At 38.9% G+C, this 27,956-nt stretch overlaps 2 protein-coding genes across 3 annotated transcripts in view; both read left to right on the top strand.

Annotated features, from left to right (window-relative positions):
* Positions 1 to 293: 293 nt before the first annotated feature.
* Positions 294 to 22,786, top strand: pld2 (phospholipase D2). 2 transcript variants are annotated; one of them, XM_034684378.1, is made up of 25 exons: positions 294 to 755; positions 3,173 to 3,258; positions 7,954 to 8,114; positions 8,229 to 8,356; positions 8,959 to 9,101; positions 9,240 to 9,333; positions 9,476 to 9,541; positions 9,628 to 9,686; positions 9,790 to 10,035; positions 10,150 to 10,293; positions 10,388 to 10,471; positions 10,574 to 10,652; positions 10,751 to 10,861; positions 10,971 to 11,180; positions 11,304 to 11,460; positions 11,626 to 11,744; positions 12,862 to 12,975; positions 14,616 to 14,720; positions 15,831 to 15,919; positions 16,262 to 16,375; positions 17,010 to 17,056; positions 17,322 to 17,456; positions 18,526 to 18,679; positions 19,708 to 19,825; positions 20,078 to 22,786. In XM_034684378.1, the coding sequence occupies exons 2-25, from the start codon at positions 3,227 to 3,229 to the stop codon at positions 20,300 to 20,302; spliced, it is 2,934 nt and encodes a 977-aa protein (XP_034540269.1). In that variant the 5' UTR covers positions 294 to 755; positions 3,173 to 3,226; the 3' UTR covers positions 20,303 to 22,786. The 2 variants fall into 2 exon arrangements, with proteins under 2 accessions (XP_034540269.1, XP_034540270.1); XM_034684379.1 differs by lacking the exon at positions 3,173 to 3,258.
* A 1,754-nt stretch (positions 22,787 to 24,540) lies between these two features.
* The window catches only part of mink1 (misshapen-like kinase 1), a 43,760-nt gene continuing 40,344 nt past the window's right edge, over positions 24,541 to 27,956 (top strand). Inside the window, 1 exon segment of the mRNA XM_034683064.1 lies at positions 24,541 to 25,858. Coding sequence (XP_034538955.1) covers positions 25,802 to 25,858 — 57 coding nt within the window. The 5' untranslated portion in view covers positions 24,541 to 25,801.

Genomic DNA, 27,956 nt, shown 5'->3' with positions numbered 1-27,956 from the left:
TATTATTATTATTTTCCCCTAATATGTCTTGCTATTGTTTCATTTCTGCTTCTTTCTCGTTTTTCAATCAATGTAAAGCACTTTCGGTTGCATTTGATTTGTATGAAAGGCGCTATATAAATGAAGATTGATTGATTGGTTGATTGATTGATACTATCAATTATTTTATTTTGAAAAGGCGCACCGGAAAACTCGCGATATGCTACGATATCCACGTTCCTGGTCCAATTCTGTGAAGTAAAACTGACCGCCCCTGTAGTCTTCATCCATCTACATTCCTGTGTTTGTGTTTATCTCAGCGGTGACCAAGTTAGGACTTGTCTCGTCACAGAAATCCACGTTATCCTCGGGGCATTTCAGACCGCTCAATAAATGACAATCACCATGTGGCTGTTTCGGTCTGCTCTCGAATCTGCAGAAATGGGCGTGATGTAAAAGACAACGTGTATAAAATCCTTTAAAAATCGTGTTAAAACTACAAACATGTGTGTTCTAATCCCCCCCTGCCTTCTGTGAGAAAAGTGGGACATTTCAAGACATTCCTTGTCGTTTTTCCTCCATATGTCCCACTGGACACCGAATGGGAGGGACTAAAGTGTGCATCACCTACGGGGTATACTAATGAACTCTCCTCTAAGAAAACACAGGCTGATATACGATGAAACATTTCTTATAGCCTGAATGTAAATTCTACCTGTTTGTCCCAGGAGTGGAATAGCTGCGCGTCCTGAACCGGAGTGCTGTTAAAACTGAGAGTAAGTACATCTTTAGGCCTCACTTTTACGCATATGTCACTTCTCTTGTATGAGCTGAAACTGCATTGTCGACTGCCAGAAGAATGTCCAGCTGCAGATTTCACATTTCACTCCACCGATGCTTTGATACTGTCGGTGTGGTCTGCGTAAAAGCAAAGTGCACATTCGTCAAGCTACATTTGTGGCGTAGTTTGGTAAATGTGTGTGTGTAGTCTTTGAAGAATGCGACATTGTAGGAAACCGGGGTATGGGTGGAGACGGCAAAACTTAGCCTTCAGCATTTTCAACAGTCACAGAGTCACCCTGATGCCCGGAGTGTTTATAACGACTTTACAACTTTAATATTATCACATTAGTTTCAATAAGGAAAACTCATTCCAGATTAGTCTGTGCTGGAGAAGATGAAGCAGTAAAACAGATAATTCCCTGGTTGTCGAAACTTCGTAGACTTTCCAAAATGAGGCAGAATGCGAGTTGTTCCCTTAAAGTTGTACCTGTAACACATTCACACTTCCCAGCTAATGTTTTCAGGTCACTATAATGGGTCAAAATGCGAGTAAAATGTTTAATAAAGACAGAATGAGTTTCTTCTTAGACGACGAGTGTGGCCATTCTGTGAAATCCTATGGGAATCAGCACATGCACTAGTTGACTCAGCACTGTTGTTTTAGTCATGTAGGAATTTATGACAGATATTTACATCCTGTTATTTGGATGCAAGTATTTGAGTGTAGTTCTATTTCAAGTACCCATGCATACATTGCAAAAAAAAAAAAAAAAGCAGTCAGTGGGCCTGTGAAAAATGAAACTTTTCAACTATAGAGCCAACATTTGCTCAGATAGGATTATGAATTGAAAAATAATATCTCTTTTAGAAGATGTACACAGAAATACATTTTTGTCAACTTTAGTATTATCACAATAGTTTAAATAAGGAAAAGTACACATTCTGAATTAGTCTGTGCTGGAGAAGATGAAGCAGTAAAACAGAGAACAATCCCTGTCGAAACTTCACAGACTTTCCAAAAGGAGGCAAGTTTTACCCTTAAAGTTGTACCTTAAACACATTATAACTTTGCAGCTAATGTTTTTAGGTCACTATAACAGGGCAAAATACAAGTATAATATTTAACAAAGACAGAATGAGTTTCTTCTTTGACGACTATTGTGGCCATTCTGTGAAATCCTATGGGAATCAGCACATGCACTAGTTGACTCAGCACTGTTGTTTTAGTCATGTAGGAATTTATGACAGATATTCCCATCCTGATATTTTGTTGCAAGTATTTTAGTCTAGTTCTATTTAAAGTTCCCTTGCATACATTGCCAAAAAAAAGCAGCCAGTGGGCCTATGACAAATGAAACTTTACACTATAGAGCCATATGCTCAGGTAGGATTATGAATTGAAAAATAATATCTCTTTTAGAAGATGTACACAGAAATACATTTTTGTCAACTTAAATATTATCATGTTAGTTTAAATAAGGAAAAGTACACATTCCGGATTAGTCTGTGCTGGAGAAGATGAAGCAGTAAAACAGAACAATCCCTGGCTGTCGAAACTTCATAGACTTTCCAAAAGGAGGCGAGTTTTACCCTTAAAGATGTACCTTAAGCACATTAAAACTTTGCAACTAATGTTTTCAGGTCACTATAATGGGGCAAAATGCAAGTAAAATGTTTAGTAAAGACTACTGTGGCCATTCTGGGAAATCCTATGGGAACCAGCACATGCACAAGTTGACTCAGCACTGTTGTTTTAGTCATGTAGGAATTTATGACAGATATCACATCCTGTTATTTTGTTGCAAGTATTTGAGTCTAGTTCTATTTCAAGTACCCATGCATACGTTGCAAAAAAAAAAAGCAGCCAGTAGGCCTATGACAAATTAAACTTTTCCACTATAGAGCTAACATTTGCTCAGGTAGGACTATGCATTGAAAATGTATATCTCTTTAGTCTATATAATATTGCATGTACTGCCCTTTTAGAAGTTGTACACAGAAACACATTTTGTCAATAGATTAGGGATCATGATGTAGGCTTCTTGTATTAAAAAAACAAACAACACATTTGGATTTGTGCCTAAAATAGTAGCCCACTGCAAAAATCAACATGAATCAGTATTGTAATGTTTCAGTAAACATAGTCTCCTATGCAACAAGAGGCGTTATATTTCCCAAGAGTGACACTTGTGAGCTGGTAAGCAATGTTTTGCTCACATCCTTTTATCAAAGTTTCAAGTACATAGACAGAAGTGCTCTGTTTCACCTTTAAGCACACTCACAGTGACACGAGGGGACGCTGACCACACACTGAGCACCCTTATACAAGGTGAGAACTTCTACAAGCTTTTTAAAACCCCTGTGTGTAGTATTAACATGTGACTAATGCACTTCTACATTTTTCATATAGGTTTTGATTTGCAGAAAAAGTCGACATCCTGTCTCAGAGTCCCTGTCCTTTTAAATGTCATCATCTGCATTCTCTGTGTTGGCCAGGTATACGTTTTTTGACTAACCAACTGAGAGTCAATAAGTTTGAAGTATCCTAGTCTCACATATAGGGGCGGTAATTAGTTATGACATTGTCATTCACAGCTGCTGGATTACTTAGGCAACAACTGAGCCAACAGTACTAATACACACAGAAAGATTTGTTATAATAAGGTGTGTAATATTGCACAAGTGGGACTGTGTAAATAGTGCGGACAAAGATTCACTCCTTCTAGTGAGAAACAAGAAAATCTCGTCCCTCCGTTAAACATAACATGTCTCCAGATAATTACACTCTTCTGTGGACTGTGTGAAAAAATGGTTGTAATTTTCAGTTTGATCAGTATTTTTCTCATGCATGGTTTTGCACTGCACATAATGTATGGGTAAAGGCAAGTTCTAACTAGCTTTTATAGCTCTAAAGGCAGCTTGAACAGAAAAATTACTTTCAGTTTAGATAGCACTCAACGGCCCATGGAGCATGTTTGGTATCACACTGTTTAGCCAACATTAACATTCTCTAACAACAAACAGAAAGAAGTGAGTTTGAAATACAAGAGTTGAAGGTCCTATAGGGCTGAACGACCTAAAGGATCAAATGTTTGTAAATCAAAGCAGCTTATATAGCAGAGCAAAGCAAACAGAAAACCTCAACTTGCGGTATGATATGATTTAAAGGAATTAAACGGAACTTAATAAGAATCAGGAAAACATCTGGTGAAGATCAGTCCCAGTGGAAATGAAGCAATCACAGTTTGACTTGATGATTTAAACTGAAAGAAATGTTGATCTGCAGCTGTGCAGCCCTGAGCTCTTGAGGAGTTAAATCAACACAACTAAAGAAAAAACATGATATCTGTTACCAAGGAAAACAATGAGATTACAGCAACTATAATAACAAAGCAAAATATTCTTGAATCAATATTTCATTAATCTGTATCACTGAATTTATAAAATATAAGTGGGAACCTCCTTTTAAGTTGCTTGCAATTATCCCATCTTAAACCACAGTGTGCGTGAATCCTGGATTCTCATTGGCTGCAGGGAGTCCATTAATTCCTGATAAGGGCTACCTGTTAAGATTTTAATAGAAACTGTTTGTTCTAAGGATGCATGATTGCAGATTTTTGCCGATATGCAATACGCCAGTATTTTCAAATTAATTTTGGCTGATGCCAGTACTGATACCAATCCTGGTACATCATTAGTTTGCAGAAGCCGGCATCCTTCACCACTCAGAGAAGCCGGTAATGAAAGCAATGAATGAATGATTTTCTTAAAAAGCTTCTTCACCTTTAAGTAGTCTCTGCTATATTTTTAGCTGTGTTGAATGACTGAAACAGACGGGCTTTCGTCAATGCTTCTCAGAAACTCTTGGCTCTGTTCAGGATGACAGTTCATGATTGTGTCAAAGGAGTGTTGTTTTGCTCCTTGCATCAGCTTTACTTTACTAGCGTTGCAAAGAGCTATTTCGCTGTCTGTGTCCGACACGTCGAAATACTTCCATACAGCCGAAATGTTGAGGTTATTGTTAGTGCATGCAAACTTATCTACCTTATCGAGCGTAAATATTGTTGGATATTTTCAAATCTGCTGATGCCGATATTATGCCAATGACATTGTGCATCCCTAAGCAGGCTACATGATATTATTACCCGGCTTTCTTACTGATCTACCAATGTAAGAAGCTTGATTCGGATTGGTCAAAACCCCTTGACAACCCCTTGACAGCAGTTATTAACATTCACTAACATGAACAACACCAGAGTCAAACTGATCGTATGCATTCATGTCAAAACAATCCACTGAAAAAAAGTCACATTTAACAGGCAGATCAGAATCCATCACCATGGAACGCTAACTGCCGTGGAATCACTGGGATTCTTTTTTAAAAACTGTACATAAATCTCTTTAGATCAATAAAATAAACTTTTAATCAATGTTTTTTGACAACAAGTTTGTATTTTAAGTTAGTAGCCGGGTAATAAGCGGGATAATGTATGGTTAGCAGGTTGTTATGGGAAAAATAATCCAGACAGGGTGAGACAAGACCCCAACTGGAAGTGGAAGGGGCTTGTCCACCCTGAAGGGGTTCTTTTTCCCTTGACATGCTTAACATGCATTGAGTAAAAAAAACATAACCAGAGCAACAGGGACACATGCTAAAGTTCTGACTTCTACGTCATTCATTGAAACCTGATATTGGACACCTTGCAGGCCATCGTCCTGGCTTTCAAGGCTCTGATTTTATCATCTATATCAACTAGTTGTGATGGTTTAGATTAAAAAAGAAAAGCCTTTTAAGTAGCTTACATCAGAACTCATCTCAGTGGTGTTCTTCGTAAACTCCAGAAGTTTCCCCTGAGCTCACTTTTAATGTGTTCAACCTCTACGAGTGACTGTGTTCAATTAAACTGTAAAATCATAAAAGTGTACCTTTTGAAACTCTTAATCATTTTTAGTGTTCTGGATGATCCCATACTGTCATATGCTTGATGTAATTCAGTCATCTGTTACTTGTCCTTTGTTTTTAGTGCCACTCCTTAAGTATTTAGATGCTGCCAACAGCCTTTGGCCTGAACAGTAAGGGCGATGTACCCACCCAGTGTTCAGCTTTGCCCCTGCTATAACCTGCTTTAAACTACTCAGCCGTTTGCAGTTTGTCCTACAGGTATTATTCAGAACGGAATAAAAAAAATTGCATGTCATGATATGTTATGTTAAACCATATTTATGACCTTAAATGTGTCAGAAATCAAAATCATAGCAGTGCAAATGTTTTTTCACCTTAATCCATTACTGTTTCTGAACTGGTAGGTACATTTAGTTTTGAGTTTGGTTTTCAAATGCTTCCTCCTTATCTACATTCCCAGACACACACACTCTCACGCTGTCCTTAATACCAAAACACACACATGCACACAAATACACTTTGTCCCATCCCTTTTCCTCCTTTCGTTGCCCAGGAAACATCCAGCCATTCAGAGATATCTGCCCACACACTCCCCAAAAGGGTTCACACACACACCCTAATCCCTCGCTCTGAGCGTGTCCTGCACTTCTTGTATGTTGGTCTTGTATGTCACAAAGTGGAAGAGCTGATCCACAGGTAAACATCCCGAAACGTCGGGTGTGCCTGTAAACTATCTTTATCAGTGTTTTTAACTGAAGTACTGAACAGTGAGAAAATGTGTCTTTTTTTATGCTTCCCCTTGTTTAATCCTGACATGTTGCTCTCCTAAGGGATTAGGTTCACTTCAGGAATCTGCTTGGTTCTCTGGATTATTTCACTAACTTGTCAGATTCTGCACCTAGCTGCGTTTTCATAAGTCTTCAGTCTTCTGAGTCCACTTTGGCCCCTTTGACTGCAACAACATGCAACAACTGCTGTGTCTTTTGCAATTAAAAATACTTCATGTACAGCTGACTGTGTCATTAAGCATTTTCTTTCAGCTGTACCAGCAGAGGCTCTGATTCTAAACAGTAAGGGTAGATGCAATAGATTTTACAAATGCTTTGTTTTTAATAGTACATGATAGATTAATTTTTTCCTTGTTTTTAGACTCTAATATAGATCAAATTAGACACACACACTTTGTGTAAAGAGTATAATGATTGTCCCTAAAAGCCTGGTCAAGTATAATAATAGTAATGATATAATAATAATAAAGTTGATTTATAAAGCACTTATCAAAACAGACGTTACAAAGTGCTTTACATCATAAAAATCCACAATAAAGAGAGCATGGTGGGGGGGGGGGGGGCATATAAGGGCTGGCAAGAAAATTTAAGAGTAACAGTTGAGAAAAGAGTAAAAGAGAAGCTATTAAAACAATAAAACATTTTAAATCAGTAAAACAAATAAAACAATGAGTGAATAAAAGTAGATTAGAAATAAATGTAGCATCGTGGATAAAAAAATATTACAAGAAGGTCTTTTGATAAAAATATGTTTTCAACTGTGATTTAAAAGAAGATACTGATGCAGCCTGTCTGGGATCCTCAGGCAGGTTGTTCCACAGTCGTGGAGCCTGCACAGCAAATACTCGCTCACCCTTAGAGTTTAACTTTGTGACGGAACTTTAAGGAGGTTCCTGCATGAGGATCTGAGGCTGTGCACAGGCCGGTAGGGTGACAGCAAATCACAGATATATTCAGGGGCTGGGCCATGCAGTGCTTTAAAAGTGAAATGTAAAACCTTAAAATCTATTCTAAAAGCAATGGGCAGCCAGTGTAGGGTCATTAAAACAAGAGTAATGTGCCCTCTCTTCTTGTTTTTTTTTTTTTAAGTCTTGCTGCTGAATTTTGTACCAATTGTAATCTATTGAGAGATTTTTGAGTTGAACCTGTTAAAAGCCCATTACAATAATCTAGTCTAGAAGAAATAAAAGCATGAATAATGGTTTGGGTGTCATTAAAAGTGAGCATAGATCTTATCCAGGCAATATTCCTAAGGTGATAAAAGCAAGACTGGATGGTGTTATTATATAACTAGCATACACATAAGTGCTTTCTGCTTACTGTGTTCACTCAGTTTGAATAGTCCCAAATGAAGAAATATGTTGTGGTGTGAATAAAGAGAATGGTTTCAAATGTACCATATGATCCATAGTTTTGTCATGTTTGCCATGCCGTGTATGTTCAGTGGTTAGGAACTTCAAAACTGTGAATCTAAAACTCCCTTCTCTTTTGTCCTTACAGGGCAGCTGCCACCTGCAGCAACAGTGCAATGGCCAGTCCAGAGGACGTGATCGAGCCGGCAGTTCAAATCTCTTCTGCCCAAAAGCTGGACAGAAGGCGCTTTATGCACGACATCGAGGGCTTGAGTCCAGATGAAATAGACGGCCTCATGTCCAGTAGCGGTAAGAATCTAGTTGCTTTTATAAGCACATGAAATTGAACATAGGAGCTTCCCTTTAAAACTCTAATGGCTGTATCTGAACTCTATTAACATGCTCTTATCTTCCAAACCATAGAGGGTCGGCCTTTCCTTGTGGTGCATCATCTTCCTGAGCTGAAAGAGGAGGGCGTGCCTTACTTGATGCCTGGTACTCCTATTACATGCAGAGTGGACAACACAGAGAAATACACTACTCGCTCAAAGGTGAACTTTCCTGTTGGATAAGAAGAGTTTTATACTTTGAGTTTTTTAGCCCTCTGACTCAGCTGTTGTTTGGGTAGAGAGGTGGGATGATAATTACATGATAAGTTGCTTTACATTGACAGTAATTTAGGTGTAGATACAGACAGAGGGTATAACATGTTAGTGTACATGACAGGTTTGAAAAAGTGGGCGTTTCAAAGATGCCTTGCTTTACCACCAGGGTATCAAATGACAGGTATATAATAAAATGTTTGAAATGTTATCACCCACTTTATAACTTTCACACATCAAGATTCTCACCATCCTTTTTTATTAAACCTACATGCAACATTTCAACATAAGAACAGAAGATCTGACCTGTTGTAAGCATCTCATGTTGCATTTCTGTATCAAGTAACGCACTAAAGAATGTACAGGGATTAGTATCAGCTGAGTTAAATACAGCTGCAGTTTACAAGTTCTCCTCCTGTCTATGATCCTACTGAAAAAAGAGATTATTCTTAATGTCTGCGTGAATAAAAAATATGTGTGATAAGTAAATAAGTAATTCAACATTCAGTGATTTCTATCTAGTCCACATAATTTCAATAATATCTCTCCAGGTCCATGTAGGCACCCTGTACACAGTGCGACTAACACATGGCCACTTCCACTGGACAGTTAAGAGGAAATACAAGCACTTCCAGGAGCTGCATCGAGACCTCTACAAGCACAAAATGATGCTTCACTTGCTGCCCCTTGGAAGGTTGGTGTGCCCATCTGTTTGTCTTAATGATGCAAATGAACACCCTCACTCTGAAATCCGAGTGATGCACTGCTTTGAGTTTTTGTTGTCAGATTTCTGCAGCACCCAGTGGTTTGAATATTCAAATTTCTTTTAAAGGTTTGCAAAGGACAGACAGCAGCTGAGAGCCATGTCAGAGGAAATGCCCAGCCTACATGGGACTGAACGCACCAGAAGGACCTCAAGCAAAATGGTATTGGCATTGTCCCTATTATACAAATTCATGTCAGCTGATTTTATAAAAGAAAATACTGCTGCTCTTAAAGTTGCATTCAAAACATTCTGACTTTTGCAGTATACAAATATGACTTTTATTTTCTTCTGCTTTATTGCAGAAATACCTTGAAGAGTACCTTAATGGTCTGCTGGAGAACGTTTTCTGCCGGAATGATCACAGCATGGTAATAGCCCTACAACACGCTAACACCTCCATAAAAAAATAAATGTCACGTAACATCACGGCACTTTTATTTCTTCTTTTCTGTAGCTGGAATTCCTCTCTGTGGGTGCTCTTTCCTTCGTCACTGATCTTGGACCCAAAGGCTTGTAAGCAAACCTCTTTGGAGTGTGTTTTGTAAGGAGACAATGAAGAATTGACTTAAGTGCGAAGGAGAGATTTGTTGTGTAACATTTGTTGACTGGATTTTAGAGAGGGACCCATCTTCAAGAGGTCGGGGGGTCACCGGATCCAAGGCCTGAACTGCATCGGCCATCATCAGTTCTGTTTCCGCTGGTCGCGTCGCTGGCTGGTGGTGAAAGACTCCTTCCTGTTATACATGAACCGAGACAATGGAAACATCAACTTTGTGTTGCTGTTTGACCCTGAGTTCAAAGTGAAAGTCGGTCGTGCTTACACAGACACCAAATATGGAGTCTGCATTGAGAACTTCACTCGGTGGGTCTCATTTGTGTTTTGTTTGCACACTCAGAGCTCCAGTACATTGCTTATATTTATGCCTGGGGCTTTCTTGTTTGTGAGTCATACCTGGCCTGTTTGTTTTTCTTTCAGGTGTCTGATCATCAAATGTGGCAGCTATAGGCAGGCTCATTGGTGGAGTCATGAAATCAACCGGCTGGCAGAAACCTGTGACTTTCTCAAAGTGCAACGCTTTGAGGGCTTTGCTCCGCCGCGGGAGAACACACTCACAAAATGGTCAGATATGTTGTCTGCCTTAGATTTGTAACTATGTGACGTACGATTTCATCCTCTTTTCCTAAACTTTTATTACTTCTGCAAATATTTGAAGGTATGTGAACGGACACGGCTACTTTGCAGACCTGGCTGATGCACTCGAACAAGCAAAGGAGGAAATCTTTATCACAGATTGGTGGTCAGTGTCAGCAGCACATTCAAATGATACAAGTGAAATATTGTATGCATATATAAGCTGAATTTCTTCATGAAGAGGATTTTTTCCAACTTATTTTCCCAGGCTCAGCCCTGAAGTGTTCCTAAAGAGACCAGCAACTGAAAACTACTGGCGTCTGGATCACATACTCAAACGCAAAGCGGTAGGTTTGCCCTCCGTCTTTGTTAATTTTTTTTATTGTATTACACAAACTTAAATCCAAATTTACATATCCCTGAGGCTCTGAACTGTTTCCTGCAGGAACAAGGAGTCAAAGTGTGCATCCTGCTTTACAAAGAGGTGGAGCTGGCACTTGGCATAAACAGTGAGCACAGCAAGAGGACTCTTATGAATATGCACCCAAACATCAAGGTCGATCACGTCTCCACATCATTTGATTTGCAAGGCTTGAAGCTACACAATGACCAGAGGCCTCATCTAATGTTTAACCATCAGTTTTAACCCCTTGTGTGTCCATTAGGTGATGCGACATCCTGACCACGTCTCTTCTGTGGTGTTCCTGTGGGCTCACCATGAAAAGATGGTGGCCATTGACCAAACAGTAGCCTTTGTGGGTGGGATTGATCTGGCGTTTGGGAGGTGGGACAACAGCCAGTACAGGTTAACTGACCTGGGTTTGAAGGAGGATGCCTCCAGTGTGACGGATGAGGCCCAAAAAATAGATACAGTTGTAAGAATGACTTGAAACTATCCTCATACCATCTCTATTTCCTTTTTGTATTTATCATAGTTCATACACCAGTGCACTGAATTTGTCATGCTTCCCACACTGTTTGATGTCTCTGTTAACTAGGACAATGGTGTGGCTGATGGTCAAAAACCCTCTGAACCAGATAAGCACGCAGAGCAGGACCTAGAGGATCTGACTGGCAACACTAAACTGTGGCTTGGCAAAGACTACAGCAACTTTATCAGGAAAGACTGGGTCCAGCTGGACAGACCATTTGAAGGTAAATCATCTAAATCTCCCTCAGTTTCACACAAGCACACACACACACACACACACACGCACGCACGCACGCACGCAAGCACACACACACACACACACACACACAAACACACAATGAGAGTCTCTGTGCAGGGAGCTGAACGGATTTCTGTCTGTACTTTTACAGATAACATCGACCGTACTCAAGTTCCTCGCATGCCATGGCGCGATCTGCATGCGGCCGTTCATGGAAGTGCTGCCAGAGACGCCGCCCGCCACTTCATCCAGCGCTGGAACTTCACCAAGGTTGGAGTTATAAGAAGTGATCTGTTTGTTTTGTGGCTGCCCGGATTTGATTTTCATAATAATTTTACATAACGTAATAAACATCCTCCTAATTTCAGACTAGAGCTGGAATCACTTTGAAAATAAGACTATAGATAAGATAAGATAATATAAGATACACTTTATTTGTCCCCCATTGGGGGGAATTTCTTTTGTTACAGCAGCTTACAACACGGGACAGGGAAATACAACATAGTTAAAAAATATAATAACACTAATAACAGCAATGACAAGGGTAAAATAAAATAAAATAAAATAAAATAAAATAAAATAGAATAAAATAAAGTACAATATGGCAACTATTACAGATATATACACACTATGTACCCTTCTATCTGATAAATAGATAAGGTAAGTTATTGCACGATAAAAATTGCACCAGGTTATTTAAAAACAAACATACACAGTATGAAGAACAGTGCGATTCAGATGGATACAGTAGTTATTTGTGAATGTGCCAAGTCACATAGTAACTTCTATGTAGTGTAATGAAAGATGAGAACAGCTGATTAACGGGACACAGCAGTGCTGGTGTTAAACAGTCTGATTGCAGATGGGATGAAGGACCTGCGGTAGCGCTCCATCCTGCAGGGTGGGAGTCTCAGTCTGCTGCTTAAGGAGCTGCTCAGGGACCCCACAGTCTCATGCAGGGGGTGAGAGGGATTGTCCATGATGGATGTCAGCTTGGCTAACATCCTCCTCTCACCAACCTGGACTATGGAGTCCAGAGGACAGCCCAGGACATAAGCATCATTCAGTGGCTTCTATATACTAATCTTGCAAAATCAGCTGTTTCAGGGTGTAAACCTGCACAAAGTTGATATTTAATATTATAAAGTTATCAGATTTAGCAAAAACACCTCTGCACCAGTGATGTGGCTGCTATGTGAAACTGTAGTCCACAATCTGCTATGTTCCAAGAACCCACTGGATTTATTTCCCACAGCTACATTCATTTGATTTCGGTATTCAGATTAAAAGAAACCAGCTCAAACTTTAAAATGAGGTTTTTGTAGGAAGGTCAACACTAACAGGAAGGTAAAAAACATCTGGCTTTTGTTTGTTTTGTCTCCTCCAGCTCTTCAAAAACAAGTACAAGGACGACTTCTACCCCAACCTCCTCCCCAAGTCCCACTGTACTGCTGACAACCTCACATACACCGTGCCCGGGTCCACGAAGGCCAAAGTGCAGGTATTTATACACATACATTCAACAAAGACAACGTGTGCAGAGTGGATTTCATCTGGAAAAAAATGTGCATGCTATTTCATGCTACATAAAACATGTCTGAATCTATGCAATAGTTCACATTGTGTTCTCCTGCTGGTGTTGATCCTGCAGTGCAGCCAGGTGCGGTTATCTGGCTAATGTAGTGCTTTTCAGCCTCTACAAGTACATGCAGTCTCTTTTACGAAGACTGTTCCCACGTGACATTAGTGTGCCAGATAAATCAGACTTTCTGTTCACCGTGGGTGGCAGCCTTACTTGAGAACAGTGGCCAGTTGTAAAACAAGCTCTCATAGCCATGAAGAGAAGACAACAAAAGGCTTCACAATCGAAACCTGCCAGAAACCTGTACCCTGCACATAAATCAACCCGTATACAATTAGAGACATTAGCAAGAGGACTAAAATCCCTGTAAACGAACAAGACGGTTGCAAACAATGCTGAAAGCCCTCGCTTGTGTCTAATATTCTACGTTTTACATTGTGCAACACCAAGATCAAGCTGGAAATCAGATGGCTTTCTGTACATACAACAAAGAGACAGTGTTCTGGCTTTCGAAGAGCAGCTAGAGTATTCAGAGTTTTTTGCAATGGCAGATGGCGGAACAAGAGTAAATCCTGTGGAGAAAAATCACTTCCAACATGTTTATCCTCTTCAGTAAAGCCAGAGAAAACAAAAGCACTGCCAGAGATGTGGAGAGAGGGAGGACGAGGGGAAGCATCTTATTTGCATCAGGCATCATGGGAAATGTGGTCCGTATAAAAACAATAGCTAGAATTGGCAACACAACTGGATTGAGTTGGAGTCCGTCTTTATCAACTCACTAATATTAAAGTATTTCCGCTGATACTACATGTTGCAGCTTTGTAAACATGCAGCTGTCACTTTACCTTAACTAGGCCACATCATAATTCATACACAAGCAAAATACAATATTAAAATAGTGTATTCTCACATGCATCATCCAATTATTTATCAGCAACATTATACCTATACATCTCCATGTGCTATAGTTCTAAGGTGTTGGTGCAGTGAGTATTTGGTAACAATAGCTTTCCCTGTGTGTTTTCTTCTTCTATTGCATGTGGTGGCCTGTAACCCTAAACTCCATCAAGCTGCAGCTCTCTTTAGGTTTCAGCTCTTTTGTGAGAGCTGTGGAGCTTATAGAGTATCCATGTATGCACAGTAGAAGTTCATGTGACAAGATGGGACAATGATAATGCAACTGAAGCTTGGAAAAAGGATATACATACTCTCTGTAATTATTGCTATACAGTTGGATGATGATGTATTTGGTAAGAGAACAAGTAAATACTGCGTTTGAATGCATCAAGGAAACATTAAATGCAGGGAATACAAAGACTAATGTGAATAAAAAGAGGTTGTAACAATGTGTAGCAATCGTTGTTTTCTATATTCAACATGTGACTCATTCCATTTAAATACCGCAAAACACTTAACAGACAAAACTCCAAATAAATCAGTGAAGAAAAATGTAATGTGTAGAAATTATGAACAATTAGATATAACATGCTTAAAAAATAAGTATTTTATTTTAAGCATGTCATACTTTTGTTATAGTCTTCTATGCCTTTTTTTGTCAGGTGTTACGGTCTGCTGATCGTTGGTCTACTGGAACCTGTGAGAACTCGATCCTCAATGCCTACATCCACACCATCGAGAACAGCGAGCACTACATCTATATTGAGGTAATGCAGGAACACCAGGGGGGTTGTACAAAAAAACAGTTCCATGTAGCAAAGAGTGAACTCAGCTTTTGGCTTTTTCTGGGTTTAAAGCTCCTGTGAGGAGTTTCTAGCTGGTCATGAAACAAAATTAAAGTGTAATTGATGTCTGTGTAGGAAACTAAACCATCAGAGACAACACTGATCATTTATATGTTGTTGTTTTTAGTACTTTTAAACACTGTGTCAGACAAATAGATTCACAGCAAGCTGCACAAACAGCCTTTCTTTTTCACATTTGATCAAGCGGCAACCTCTGGTCTCAAACTATGAAGCCCATGCTGACGTTTTATAAACTGCAATTCATCGAGAATCCGCTTGAGGCTGGCTGCAGAAACACCGGAAACCACATAGACCCCAATTCAAAAAAGACGATCTTTGCAGCATTAATAAACATGTTTACAGACTGGTTCAAAAAAACGGCTTGGCTCTACGTAGCTAATTTCTCTATCGGCAAACACTATACGCGACGGTTCAGAAGATATCAAGATTATGAGTTTTAGCCCAAATAAGGACATGACTGACTTGACTCCCGAACGGGAACACAATGCTGTTGGCTAGGAGGCTCAAACTCCGCCTCTTTACGTCACACTCTGCCTGGTTGAGTTCCGCATTTCCAATATGGCTGCCAATGTCGATTGGCTTCAAAACGGCTCTCAGGAACAGATGGGTGACGTCACGGATACTACGTCCATATTTTATACAGTCTATGCATTTGACACAGCAAAGGCTGGCAAGAAGCTTTTGACAATTGAAAAAGAGCAGGTTGAGACTTTTTGTAAGAAGACACGTCTTACACATGTACATGACAATATCAGCAAAGAGATAGAATTTGGTTCAATTTAAATCGTACATTGATGTCCTTCTCATCTCATCTTTCAGCGTGTGATTTTCTCACGTACACACCATTAACATTGTATTTTCACATTCAGAGCTTCTGTATCCAATGTGTGTCCAGTCACAAGGTTTTCTGAGTCTAAATTCAATCACAGCCCAGACCCTTCTTGCCAGCTACCTGCCTATTTAAGCCCTCACCTCATACTGAGCCACCATCTGCCTTCTCTCTGCCCTCAGAACCAGTTCTTCATCAGCTGTACCGATGGGAAAACCGTCTATAACGGGATTGGTGATGCAATTGTAGACCGAATCTTGCGTGCATACAGGTCTGGTTTTATAATACTTGCCAGATTTACTCATTTCAGATTTACGCACTTCATTCATTTTCTACACACATTCTTGAACATTGAAGTTACAAAGCAGCTTTGCATGTAATCTGTACTCTGAAAGTGGATTACAACATGTTAACCGAGTACTAAGGAATGAACATCCAAGCATTTATGAATGAAAGACCATTTGTGTAGTGAAAATTTTCTCACCTTATTAGTATGATTGACTTGAGATGTTGTTTTGCTGTTTAACAATTAAAAAAACATTCTGAGTGAACCAAATCAAGAGCTAGGACAGAAATGTGAGTGACCTTGTGTTAATATTGTGACTCACTGCAGAGAGCAGAAGAAGTACAGAGTGTTCGTGGTGGTTCCTTTGCTTCCTGGGTTTGAGGGAGACATCAGTGCAGGAGGTGGAAATGCCATCCAGGCTATTCTGCACTTCACTTACAGGTGAGAGTCTTTTTTCCCCCCATTAGCACGCTGCACTCAGCCCAGCAAAGACCAGGCAGCACGATAACAACAGGAAAGCACAGCCTCTCAACGTTCATTTCTCTTGACAGACATGTTCAAAATACATAGAGTTGTAGCGTGGATAGATTTTTCTTAGCTTAGTCAGTGTCTCTAGTTCGTACTTATGTATGGTGGATCAAGCACTAAGTGTCCTTGAGACATTTCAGAGACTGGTAAAACATTTTTATTCTGTTCCTTAAACATGAGAAGCTCATTCAGTCTAAATACACCTAAAGTGTGTTTAGTTTTTTTTTTTTTGCTAAAATTTAATTTGGACTGCAAGGTTGTTTTACTAGCATTGACCAAATAGTACAACTCAGTAGATCCGTGCTGCTTTTATTTGATCACATCAGCTTCAAGTTATATCAATTAAAGCTGCATTAAGTAATAATGTATCAAGAGCCCAGGCTCACTCTTTCCATTGATCTGTCTCAGTTTACAAGATTGTCATGCAAATAATACACTTATGATCCTCACTGCTGCTCAACTTGAATAATGAATATTTCTATTATAGTTAATTCTTGAGTAATTGTGTTTATCAGTTTCTTATTTTAACGTTTTTCCATGTCCTTAGGACTATGTGCCGAGGGGAGCACGCCATCTTATCACGACTCAGTGAAGGTATATATGTTCCCTTTTCCTGCCTTCACTAATTAACATCCCTAAACATCACCCTTTCCCTCTGTAACTCATGTGTCTCTCTTTTTCCACGTATTGCTCCTTTAAACTGAAGCTCATGGTGCTAGGTATTTCCTCATCTCTCTCCATTTTCATCACTTACTCCTTCATCGTCTTTCACATCCACGAATCTAAGCGAGTTGATTGATGAATCTTTGTATTTAAACATGGTCTCTTGTAAACACTGTGTCTGGTCTGGCTCCCTCAGTCAAGGACCAGTGGACAGAGTACATCTCCCTCTGTGGCCTGAGAAAACACTCCCAGCTTTCCCAGTCCCTCGTCACTGAGCTCATCTACGTCCACAGCAAGACCCTCATATCAGATGACCGCTGCTATATCATCGGTGAGTCACAACCTGCAAAACCTCACTTAAAGTCAGGTTATCATATTCATCGGAGCATATTCAAATAGCTAATCAGAGCTCCATGTTAAATGGGTAATCAGCGTATGTAATCTACGACTGTGAGGAAGATATGGCACTAAAGGGAATGTCAATCAGTTCATTTCAGCTATGCTGTAATAGCGCCCTTCAATTAAACCGTTGTTCATTAAAGATATGCAAATGAACAAATATATGTAGAAAGTCATCTTTTAAAATGAATATTTAAGAGGATGACATTTCATATTTAAAAAGGTAAGATATATTTTTTAAGTACAGGCTCACAGGGGGTCGCAGGATAAAGTGATTGAGGACAAACTACATCAATATTGTCATTATTTTGGAGGATTTTAGTAGCCTTAAAGTCATATTCCTAAAGATGTTTATGTAACCATCCATATTCTTTAACAATTCATGAATGATTTATAGTTCCTAGTGTCAGAATATGACAGCTCCATGCTAAATTGAAGTTTCTTCTTGCACGAACACGAGAATTCAGAGATAATGATGTGTGTCATCTTGCATTACAGTTTGTAATTGAATCTCAGTGATATCAGCCGCACTGTTTACCATTCTCTGTCCTCATACTGTTTCAGAGCTGTATTAAATGACTGCTGTTACAAGCCGACATTTTCTATCATTACACATTCAAGTCAAAGTGTGAAACGGGCTGAACATTTTGTGTCAAACAACGGTAAAAATGTGACACTTAGCTAAAAGTCTCTGATGAGCTTTTCTGCTCGCCAAGGTTGAATTTTTCACAGACCCAATGATTTGCCAGCTCTGAGTTCTACACTGTTATACACTCGGTTCACAATCTGCCCCTGATTTACTTTTGATCACAACAAGTTTATGCCTTTAACATTTTTGACTAATATATTCCTGCAGCAGAATATTCAGAGGATCTACCTAAATATAAAGAGCACACACTCTGAAGAATACTCTTATGCCCATCTGTGCTTTTAATTCTGACAAAAATGATGCCTCTGCATAAACAGATTGTAAGTGTCTGTACCTTTCACATGTGTTCCAGGATCGGCCAACATCAATGACCGCAGCATGCTGGGCAGCAGAGACAGTGAGATGGCTGTGTTTGTGGAAGATGAAGAGCGGGTCCCGTCCGTCATGGGAGGGGAGGAGTACCAGGCAGGGCCCCTCACACTGGCTCTGCGCAAAGAGTGTTTCAGGTCAGGGCAGACTATGTAACCCCTGGTGAATTGTCAGTAATGTGTGACTTTGAAAGGTGTACCTCTACATGGATAGCTTTGTTTTTCATGCACTGGGAGGTTCCAGCTTTCAAAAGGAAATTGTAAAGGAACAAATAAAAAGTTTGGGCAAACATTTTTTAAACCTGTTAAGTTGTATTCCTACTAATACTATCAGACTAACCCATTAATTATAATGCCAATATGATTCGACACTAAGATATTATTATTTTCTTTACAACACTGTAGTTAAGCTTCCGCAGTGTCTTCCTGCTTCCTGCTACTACCGTGACAGAAAATACAACAGCATTACCCTCTTGAATGGCACACTTCACTTTAATAAAATTATCAAATGGCTTGGTTGACAAGTCAAAAGTAACATGTTCTCTGTGTGAAATAGATTTAAAATATCATTCAAGTACTTAGGGTTCGATTGACCAGCTATGAGCTAAGCATACAGGTACAGCTGATCAGTGGCCAACTGCATCACAAAAGACAACAGAGCACTATTTGGGAGTGTCAAGCCAGTCAACAATGTGGAAGACGGGTCTTAGGGAGGTCCTCAGGTTGTGACCAGTCTTATACCTTACTGTCTCTGTTTTATCCTTAAAATAAATACAATTAAACGTTTTATTTCACAGAATAAGCACTTCTGAAGCCGTCCTCTACCTCTAAGTCATGGTTGCAGCATTTATTTGAATAATGAATCTAAACATGAAGCTCATAATGTGCATTTAGATTGCATTCATTTGATTCCCATATCCAGACACTGGTAACAACTGCTTTACATTTAAATTTTATATGGACTTAAAAACCGTTTTGAAATCCAAAATGATGTGAGTTTATATGTGATTAATCCAGATTCATTGTTGAAATTCATTCATTAACCTTGATTTTAAATGATTCATTTGACAGTCCTACTTCCTACCTAAAAACATTTCAACTGTATTGTTAAAGTCTAGAATAACTAAACCTCTGTGTTGCTAAAATTCAATTATTTCCTCTTCTAGTGTTCTTGTTGGTGCTTCTTCAGACCCCAGTATCAATATTGACGATCCAATCAGTGATGATTTCTTCTTCTTGGCCTGGAACACAGCTGCCAAACAGAATGCCATCATTTATGACAAGGTATGAATACTGATTATTTTTTTACCTCTTTATCCTTTGACGGATCAAGTTTTCACCTTCAGTAAGGAATGAAACAATCAGATGTTAACATGGATAATGTGGAAGCCTTAATGTGACCTAAAAAGCAAAGTAGACCATCAGACAGAAAACTGACAGTGCTTAATTTTTATTTGAATACCTGTTGCTGTTTCCAGGCCTGTTCTCTGACCTCCCCTTTGTTATCACCTGCTGGTGTGTGCTGCTTTCAAACAGGTCTTCAAATGCCTGCCCTACAACACAGTCCACAACATGCGTGACCTGAAGGAGTACTCCGGCATGGAGCGACTTTGCGACACAGACCCCGAGAAGGCTGCAGAGGAGCTGAAGGGAATCAGAGGCTTGCTAGTCCACTTCCCCCTGCGGTTCCTGTGTGAGGAGAACCTGCTGCCTCCTCTGGGCACCAAAGAAGGCATGGCTCCTGTCGGGCTGTGGACATAACCACAGCTCGGAACACATCAGACCACTAAAGGGCTGTAGTACCACATGCTCCATCTATCCTAATGTCCAGCACACTAAAGTAGTTATAGCACTCGCACTTCACTGGTGAGGGAAAGACGTCATGATTTACTTCTTAATCATTATGTTTTTTTTATTGTCTCTTTGACTGACGATGAGCTGGTCTGAACACAACCACTGAGATGTGGATTTTATGATGGTTCGCTGTCACAAACGTTCATTAATCTGTAGTAGCCAGCTTGTCCTCAGTGTCTGCTTCAGAACTTCTTCAGAACAATCTGAACCGGCACTGGGAAAAAAAAATAACACAAATGAATGTGAGTCAGGGGAGGATGTGAGGTTCTATTGGAAACCCATCATCTCACATGATCTGGGAACATAGTGTACAGTTATTGGTGAAGGTTTTGGGTGGGTGGCACTGTCTCTCTTTCTGTCTCTCTCTTTCTGTCTCTCTCGTTCTGTCTCTCTCGTTCTGTCTCTCTCTCTCTCTTTCTCTCTCTCTCTTTCTCTCTCTCTCTCACGCTCACTCTCACTCTCTCCCTCTGAGGCTTCACCTCTCACTGCAGTGCCAGCAAATCTGTCAGAACATTTGTGGTTGTTATGGTGACGGATATAAAGAGATGACTGGATTGGAGCTGAAATAAAAACTGGATAGGGCACAAAAAAAGAAGAGCACTGATAACAGGGATAACTTACTAAATCAAGATTGTGTAATGGAGGAAAGAAAGTAATATGTTGGGGGGAGAAAAAACAAGGACAGAAGATTTCTGTGCTGAGGAAATCCATTGAATATTTTTTGGATAAAGGATCAGGTGGGCAAATTGTGGGAGGGAAATAAAAGCAGGACAAGATAATTAAAGGGTGTTAGGTTGATTTACTGTTAATTGTTGCGTTTTCCTTTTTCAAAGTCACCATGACAACTGAGTGAGTTATTATTTCACCATGTTGTCAGCAGTCCAGAACAGAACATTCCTCTATCCACTCTGCTTTGACAAAGCTGTCTGAAGCAGAGACACAATTGTTCGACCATTGCATTTATTTTTATTTATTTCAATAATTCTGTTTCCAGGTGCCATAAAATATGCTGCATTTCTACCTTATATTCATGTGCTTACATCAAGCATTTGTATATTATATTAACTTATGTGTTATATTCAGTTGGAGCAATATCAAATCATGTCTTTAGAATTATAATGCAAAGATTTTTTATGCTGTCTTTTATAAAATTACATCAGTTATTGTGCAAATTTCCTTTGCTGAGCCACGCAATTTGGAAAGGTCTAACATCTGACAAATATGTAGTTTGAGTGATGAAAGTAGACCCCTTTAAAGTTTTGTTTTGATTAATTTGGAATTATTTTGTTATAGCTAAGCAGAAAATAACTATATAAGCTGCCCTGTAGAAAAAAAACTATACAATATCAGAGACATGGGAGACCAGAAGCATGGACCAGGATTAGGGTTGTGTGTAACCAGAGATTTAGCAAGTCTAATGTCACTTGGAACATTTTTATAGATTTTAAAGTTTTCCACAATGCACATTGTCTTTACAGCTGGAATCAGTGCCTTTGTAATGCACCTGTCACATACCAGAACTTTTAATGAATTACCAGTAGAGAGAAAGATAGGAAGTAGTGTGTGAACCTTGTGAATGGACCTAATGTTTGATATTTTAGTCATAAGGTTGTGTTCTCACTGGACTTCTATATAATATTAGCACAAATCCCTTTCCAGTGCTGTTTTTACGAAGACCTATATTCTGAGAAATTAGTTAGAGTGGTGTAATATTCTGCATTATTAAACTGCAACTCCATAAACCTGGAAACTGGTCAAACCTCTGACAGAGCCAGTGAAAGTGTACAGATTGCTTCATAATCTTTGGACACAAGCCCACAAGTCAACAACACTACCTGTGTGGTTTGAGTGCAAACTTGTCTGTGACTGTGACAGATGATAAGTGTCTCACAGGAATACTGCCTTACGCTACATGAAGCACCTTTCACAGAGGAGCTAGCAAGACCATCTGTGTTTTTAGAAATGGTGCAATACTGGCACCAGAACTATTCACATTTTACTTTGAAAGATATTAAAAAAGCCACTATGAGTTCTTGCACACTAGAAGCTGAGAAAATGCTGGCCTCTGTCACACAGCACACAATAGTTACCTTGTTTTTGATGAAATGTCTGATTCAAAGTGACCTTATACTGTTTCTATACAATAAATCGTATTTTTTATGAGTAGTAACCAGCATTACCCATGATGTATATATCACTGAAAAAACTTTTTTTAAACTCCCATTTTGCATAATAGTCACCATGTATAACTGTTTATGCTTACCTTTAGATTTAGGTAATACAATGTGTTGATGTATTGGTTACTAACACTCAGGGGTAAAGGTCATAGATATTTTTACGCATTTTTAATTATAGTTATGAACAGCTTATCATTAAAAGTATGTTGCTTTACCTGTGTCCTCAAGATTTTTTCTACACTGAATTTATGATACTGAAAGTGTCTGCCTTTGCATTGAATCTCCATAAGCCAAAATAAAAATTCAGTTCAGAATGGCAAACTTTAGGTGAATTATTTCTAGTACAAAGCTAACATTTGTGTGGGGAAATGTGTTGCACGTAAAACAAAAAATACATCATACAAGTTTTATTTCAGTGCTAAAATATTGACTACAATCGTGATGCAGTATGCAGGTTACTTGCCTTTCTTTTGACGGTTTGTAATTTGAGCTCATGGTGAACAACTATTGAAGATAGTGATGCATTAATGATAAGCATCATGATCTTTTAACAGTTCAGCATGCATCTATAGTATTTATAAAGCTGTTACTTTTGCAGGCTCATAAGAGCAAAATCGAGGAACAGATAAACTCAACAGTAAGTTGAGACTTGTTTTTATGACAAAAGACTTACTTATCTTTGAGAAAACTTACTTAAATGATGTGTTTAGTGAAATATATCATTGCAGGACAGCTATGTCAGAGATGACCTCAGCTGTTTTTTATTTCATTTTTTTTTTGTATTATTCAAAAGTAAAAGTGTTCATATAAAGGTAGTAGAAGACAGTAACACATAAATCAAGTGAAGACAGATTAAAAAAGATCAGACATACAGAAGACAGGACCACAATACAATACATATAAAGTAAAATACACTTATGACAACAACGATTCTGTTTATATAAAGTAAATACACTCAAAAAAAATGTATACAGAAATATGTAAATAATTGTTTACCTAGGAGTCTCAGGTAAAAGGGTGTGATAATAGTTCATGAATTTGATACATTTTTTTGTCATTGATTAAAAGAAATGGTTTAAAAAGGGACTTGAATTCTAGCAGGAAAATCGAAAACTTCAGAAGTGACTGAGAATTTCTGTTTGTGAATGAAAAACTTGGCATATAGTATAATGAAGTTTATATGTTCAAGAGCAATATTTTTCCTTGTTATCGTGGTAACAAACAACGTTACGGAAGAGGATTAGGGCCACCAGAGAAATAAAAGAAATTAAAGTCAACTTTTTTTAAATTATTATAATTCTCAGATTAAAGTCAGAATTCTGAGATTAAAGTCAGAATTCTGAGAGAAAGTCAGAATCGTGAAATTAAAGCCAGCATTCTGAGATGAAAGTCAGAATTCTGAGATAGTCAGAGTTCTGAGAGAAAGTCAGAATTCTGAGATTAAAGTCAGAATTCTGAGATTAAAGTCAGAATCCTGAGATTTAAAGTCAGAGTTCTCGGGGAAAGTCAGAATTCTCAGATTAAAGACAGTATTCTGACCTTTTTCTCAGTATAATTATAATGACCTTAAGTCATAATGCTGATATTAAAGTCATAATGCTGAGATTAAAGTCAGAAGAATTCTGATTTTTATTTTCTCAGAATTCTGACTTTAATCTCAGAACTCTGACTTTGATCTCAGAATTATGCCTTGATCTCAGAATTATGACTTGAATCTCAGAATTATGACTTTAATCTCAGCATTCTGACCCTTTTCTCATAATAATTAAGAGAAAATTTACTTTATTATTATTATTATTATTGCGTCTTTGAGTTTTAGAGAATAAACATAATTAGCAGGCAAGAAAAAATGAGCTTCAATGTCTGTCCAGAATCTTGAGCTGACCTCAGCTGTGCTGTACAGAGCAGACAGGCTGTATTGCGTAGGTTTGGACGGTCCTCTGTAATGTCTCAGGTAATTTGTCCCTGATGAAGCACCGTAGCGAACCAACAGACGAAAACACTTGAGGAGTGTTGTGTGCAGCCAATCGCCAGAACAACCCTGCAAGACTACAGCAAGGCAGGGAGTGGGAGGGAAGGATTTGGGAAGCAAAACATGGCGAAATAACAAGTTTGGCCGTTCGCCGCAGTTAAAACCTGCACCGTGAATGAAGTGTTGGACTACAACTGCACGTTCGTAAAAATCTGGACGTTAGAGAGAGAGAATAACGCCAAACTTTGAATAGTCGAGGGCCCCAGATTACAAGCATTACGGTGGCTGTCGAGAACATAGTGCCTGCCTTTCTGCTTGTGTTTTCCCCCGGAAGGTTGGCAGTGCTAGGCGCGACTGTCAACACGGAAAATGGATGAAGACGGAAAGTTTAACCTGGAGATGAATATCTAAACCGGTTAGCTTAGCTTCGTTAGCTTTGCCAGTTAACGTTAGATTGATCGCGCGCACCTGACTCGGTATCTCAATCTGAATATTGAAGTCGTGTTAACAAGTTTGGCAAGTACAGTCGCATCGAATCGTGTTCCAATCACGCTGATTGTTTTCGTTTTTCGCACTCATGCTATAGTTAAATCAGGGGAAGTCGTCTTATGTGAGGTGGATCATGACAGCCTGACAGTTGGTTCTGGTTCTGGTGCGGACGGACCCGGACGCCATCATCACATCAGACGTTGCGTTCTCCTTAAAAACCAAACGCTGCGTTGCAAAGCCTTCAATGTTATTTTATATCCGTTTAACAAGGAATGAATCACAGCTGTCAGGTTGTTTTTATTTTTCCAGCATTCTTTGATGGTGTTAAAATCAGCTGGGATGTTGTACAGCAGCAGTCTTGTCAAAATGAACGCAGCAGCAAGGTGTTCAACAACAGCGGAGGTGCATCGTATTGAAAACCTGCAAGCTGACAAAACGGAACCAATGGCAGGCTAAAGCCGATCTGAACAGTTTGTTTAAATCTCTTATTTGTACTTCAACGTGTTTTGATTAGGTACTGCTGTAAAACAACTGCGGATAACAGTTGACTTAATGTGAGCTAGTCAGCTGGGTGCGTCTGTGTTTGCTAATCTAAGTGCTACCGTGGTGTTCCGCAACAGTTTCAGCACACAGGACTGCACTTTAGGTTCATTGTCTTCATAGATACGCCATTACGAGCTCGTTTTAGCAGCTACTTAAATTCCCCTCTTGTACTTGGTTTCAAATAACTGGCTAACTTGGTAGCTAACGTCCTAAGTTTGGCCAGCCATGTCTGAAAACGCCCCCACACGAAGCCTGGATGACATAGACCTCGCAGCTCTTAGGGTGAGTATTCTTACATGATAGGTGTGTGCTGCACTTTATTCATGTACAGGTATGACAGACGGTCTTCTTGAATGTTATGTCATATGATGTGAGGTGTTAGGTTGTCTCTGACACAAGCACGACCATGTTACACCCACGCAACAAAGTTGATCTGGGATAATAATAATAATAATAATAATAATAATGATAATAATAATAATAATAATAATAACAACAATAATAATAATAATACACTTTATTTATATAGCACTTTTCTTAACCCTCCTCTTATGCTCGTTTCTCTGGAACAGCAATAATGTTCCTGGGTCAATTTTACATGGGTCATATTCAATTATCCAAAAGTGTCAGAACCCCAAAAAATCCCAATACACAATTTTTTAAACCAAATTTTTAACTCCATAACTAACCATTTAAATCAAGATTTAGTCCATTGGTGTTCTTTAATTCTCACAGATCATAGTTCAATGAGAATAACTTACTCGTTTTTCATTCAAATTCATGTTAAAATTTTTCTTAATGTACAGTGGAAAATCCTAAAATGTAAATACAATAGTTTTACATGACCTAGATTTTTTTTTTTTTTTTTTTTTAATTTATGAAGTGATGTTGATAAATGACAAGGACACTTCTTCTGTCACATGCTGCCCAGATTTTTATGCAGCATTTAGCTGGTTTGGAACGCATATATTGCCTAAAGTAGACCTTAAAAAGGGTCAATTTGACCCGCAACCTAACAAGAGGGTTAACAAGGTTACAAAGTGCTTCACAACAAAAAAGCAGAGGATTACAAAGCATGAAAAACAGTGCAAACAGGGGGATGAAAAAAAGACAGAAGCAAAGCAAGACATCTGAATGCAGAGCAAATTCGTGAATTAGGGGTGGAGAAATGCCTTCTTATATAAAAATATTTTCAGTGAGGATTTAAAAGCAGTTAAGGTTGTGGAATGTCTAATTGTCAGTGGCAGGGAGTTCCACAAACTTGGAGTTCTGATTGGAAAAGGCCCGGTCACCTTTTGTTTTAAGGCGGGAACTTGGCACAACCAGCAGAGATGCATCCACAGACCTGAGGGGCCGCCCAGGCAAATAGGGGGTTAAAAGGTCACTTAAATAGTTTGGGCCCTGTCCATTCAAAATTTTAAAAGTAATCAATAAAATCTTAAAATCGACACGATAAAAAACTGGCAGCCAATGTAGGCTGGTGAGGACAGGAGTGATGTGTTGATATTTTGATGTGCCTGTTAAAATCTGAGCAGCTGCATTTTGAATGGAGGGAGCTCTGACTGATAACTGATAAAGGTGCATTACAATAATCAAGACGAGAAGGTGCAGCTCCTGGCTTATCAGCTGTTCTTAAAGGAAAAAAAACCTTCCTATCAAGATATTTTATGATTTGTCAAACTATTCAATGGCTGAGTTCTCCCGTCCTAACATTTTATAGACATTAGTATGTTAATAACAAGAAAACATATTCTCATCACTTCTCCTGTCTTCAGGACTGAACACAGCACCTGACACACTTTGAGATTTCATTTCACTTTAATTTTTATTCTTTTGTAACACACTATCTGAAGCCATGATGGAAACTTTCCTAATGAAGCTGTTTTTCCACATGGAAACAATAACCTGTTTTGTTTGTGTTGGATGTGCCTCCACTCCACCAGTTGAATGGCATTTCACTGAACTATATGGTGGCTACTATTGGATTTGATGTTTTAGGTTGAGTTTCACTTTTTTTTTTAATCCTGATGACTTTGAATACTGTACATTAATGCTTTATAAGAAACAGTACATATGTATTGTACTACATATTCATGAGATACCACACATTGGACATGGTCAGAGTAAACTCCTGGTCCTGCTGCACTAACACCAACACTGGCTGATCTTGAAGGCCTTACTCCTGATATGCACCTATCTTTTCTATCTCCACCCTTTCATTTAGTAGTTGTGACATAAGAAATTATATCAAGATCATCAATAATTTATTTATTTAGAACGTTATTCATCTCTTTGAGGCTGCAGTTTGTAAATTAAGATTACATTTCTTATACTCATCTATTTGAGTCGGCTTTCATATTAAGGCGTCAGAATGTGTTTT

The sequence above is a fragment of the Notolabrus celidotus genome, chromosome 5, assembly GCF_009762535.1.
Source record: "Notolabrus celidotus isolate fNotCel1 chromosome 5, fNotCel1.pri, whole genome shotgun sequence".
Taxonomy (NCBI): domain Eukaryota; kingdom Metazoa; phylum Chordata; class Actinopteri; order Labriformes; family Labridae; genus Notolabrus; species Notolabrus celidotus.
Note: the sequence above shows the minus strand (reverse complement) of the source record. Positions and strands in the feature narration are given on the sequence as shown.

Coding starts and splice junctions, on each gene's coding strand:
- pld2 (XM_034684378.1), top strand. CDS start 3,227: ATGTCATCATCTGCATTCTCTGTGTTGGCCAG. Junction 10,036..10,149: donor TGCATTGAGAACTTCACTCG/GTGGGTCTCATT, acceptor TTTTTCTTTCAG/GTGTCTGATCATCAAATGTG. Junction 10,862..10,970: donor ATATGCACCCAAACATCAAG/GTCGATCACGTC, acceptor TGTGTCCATTAG/GTGATGCGACATCCTGACCA.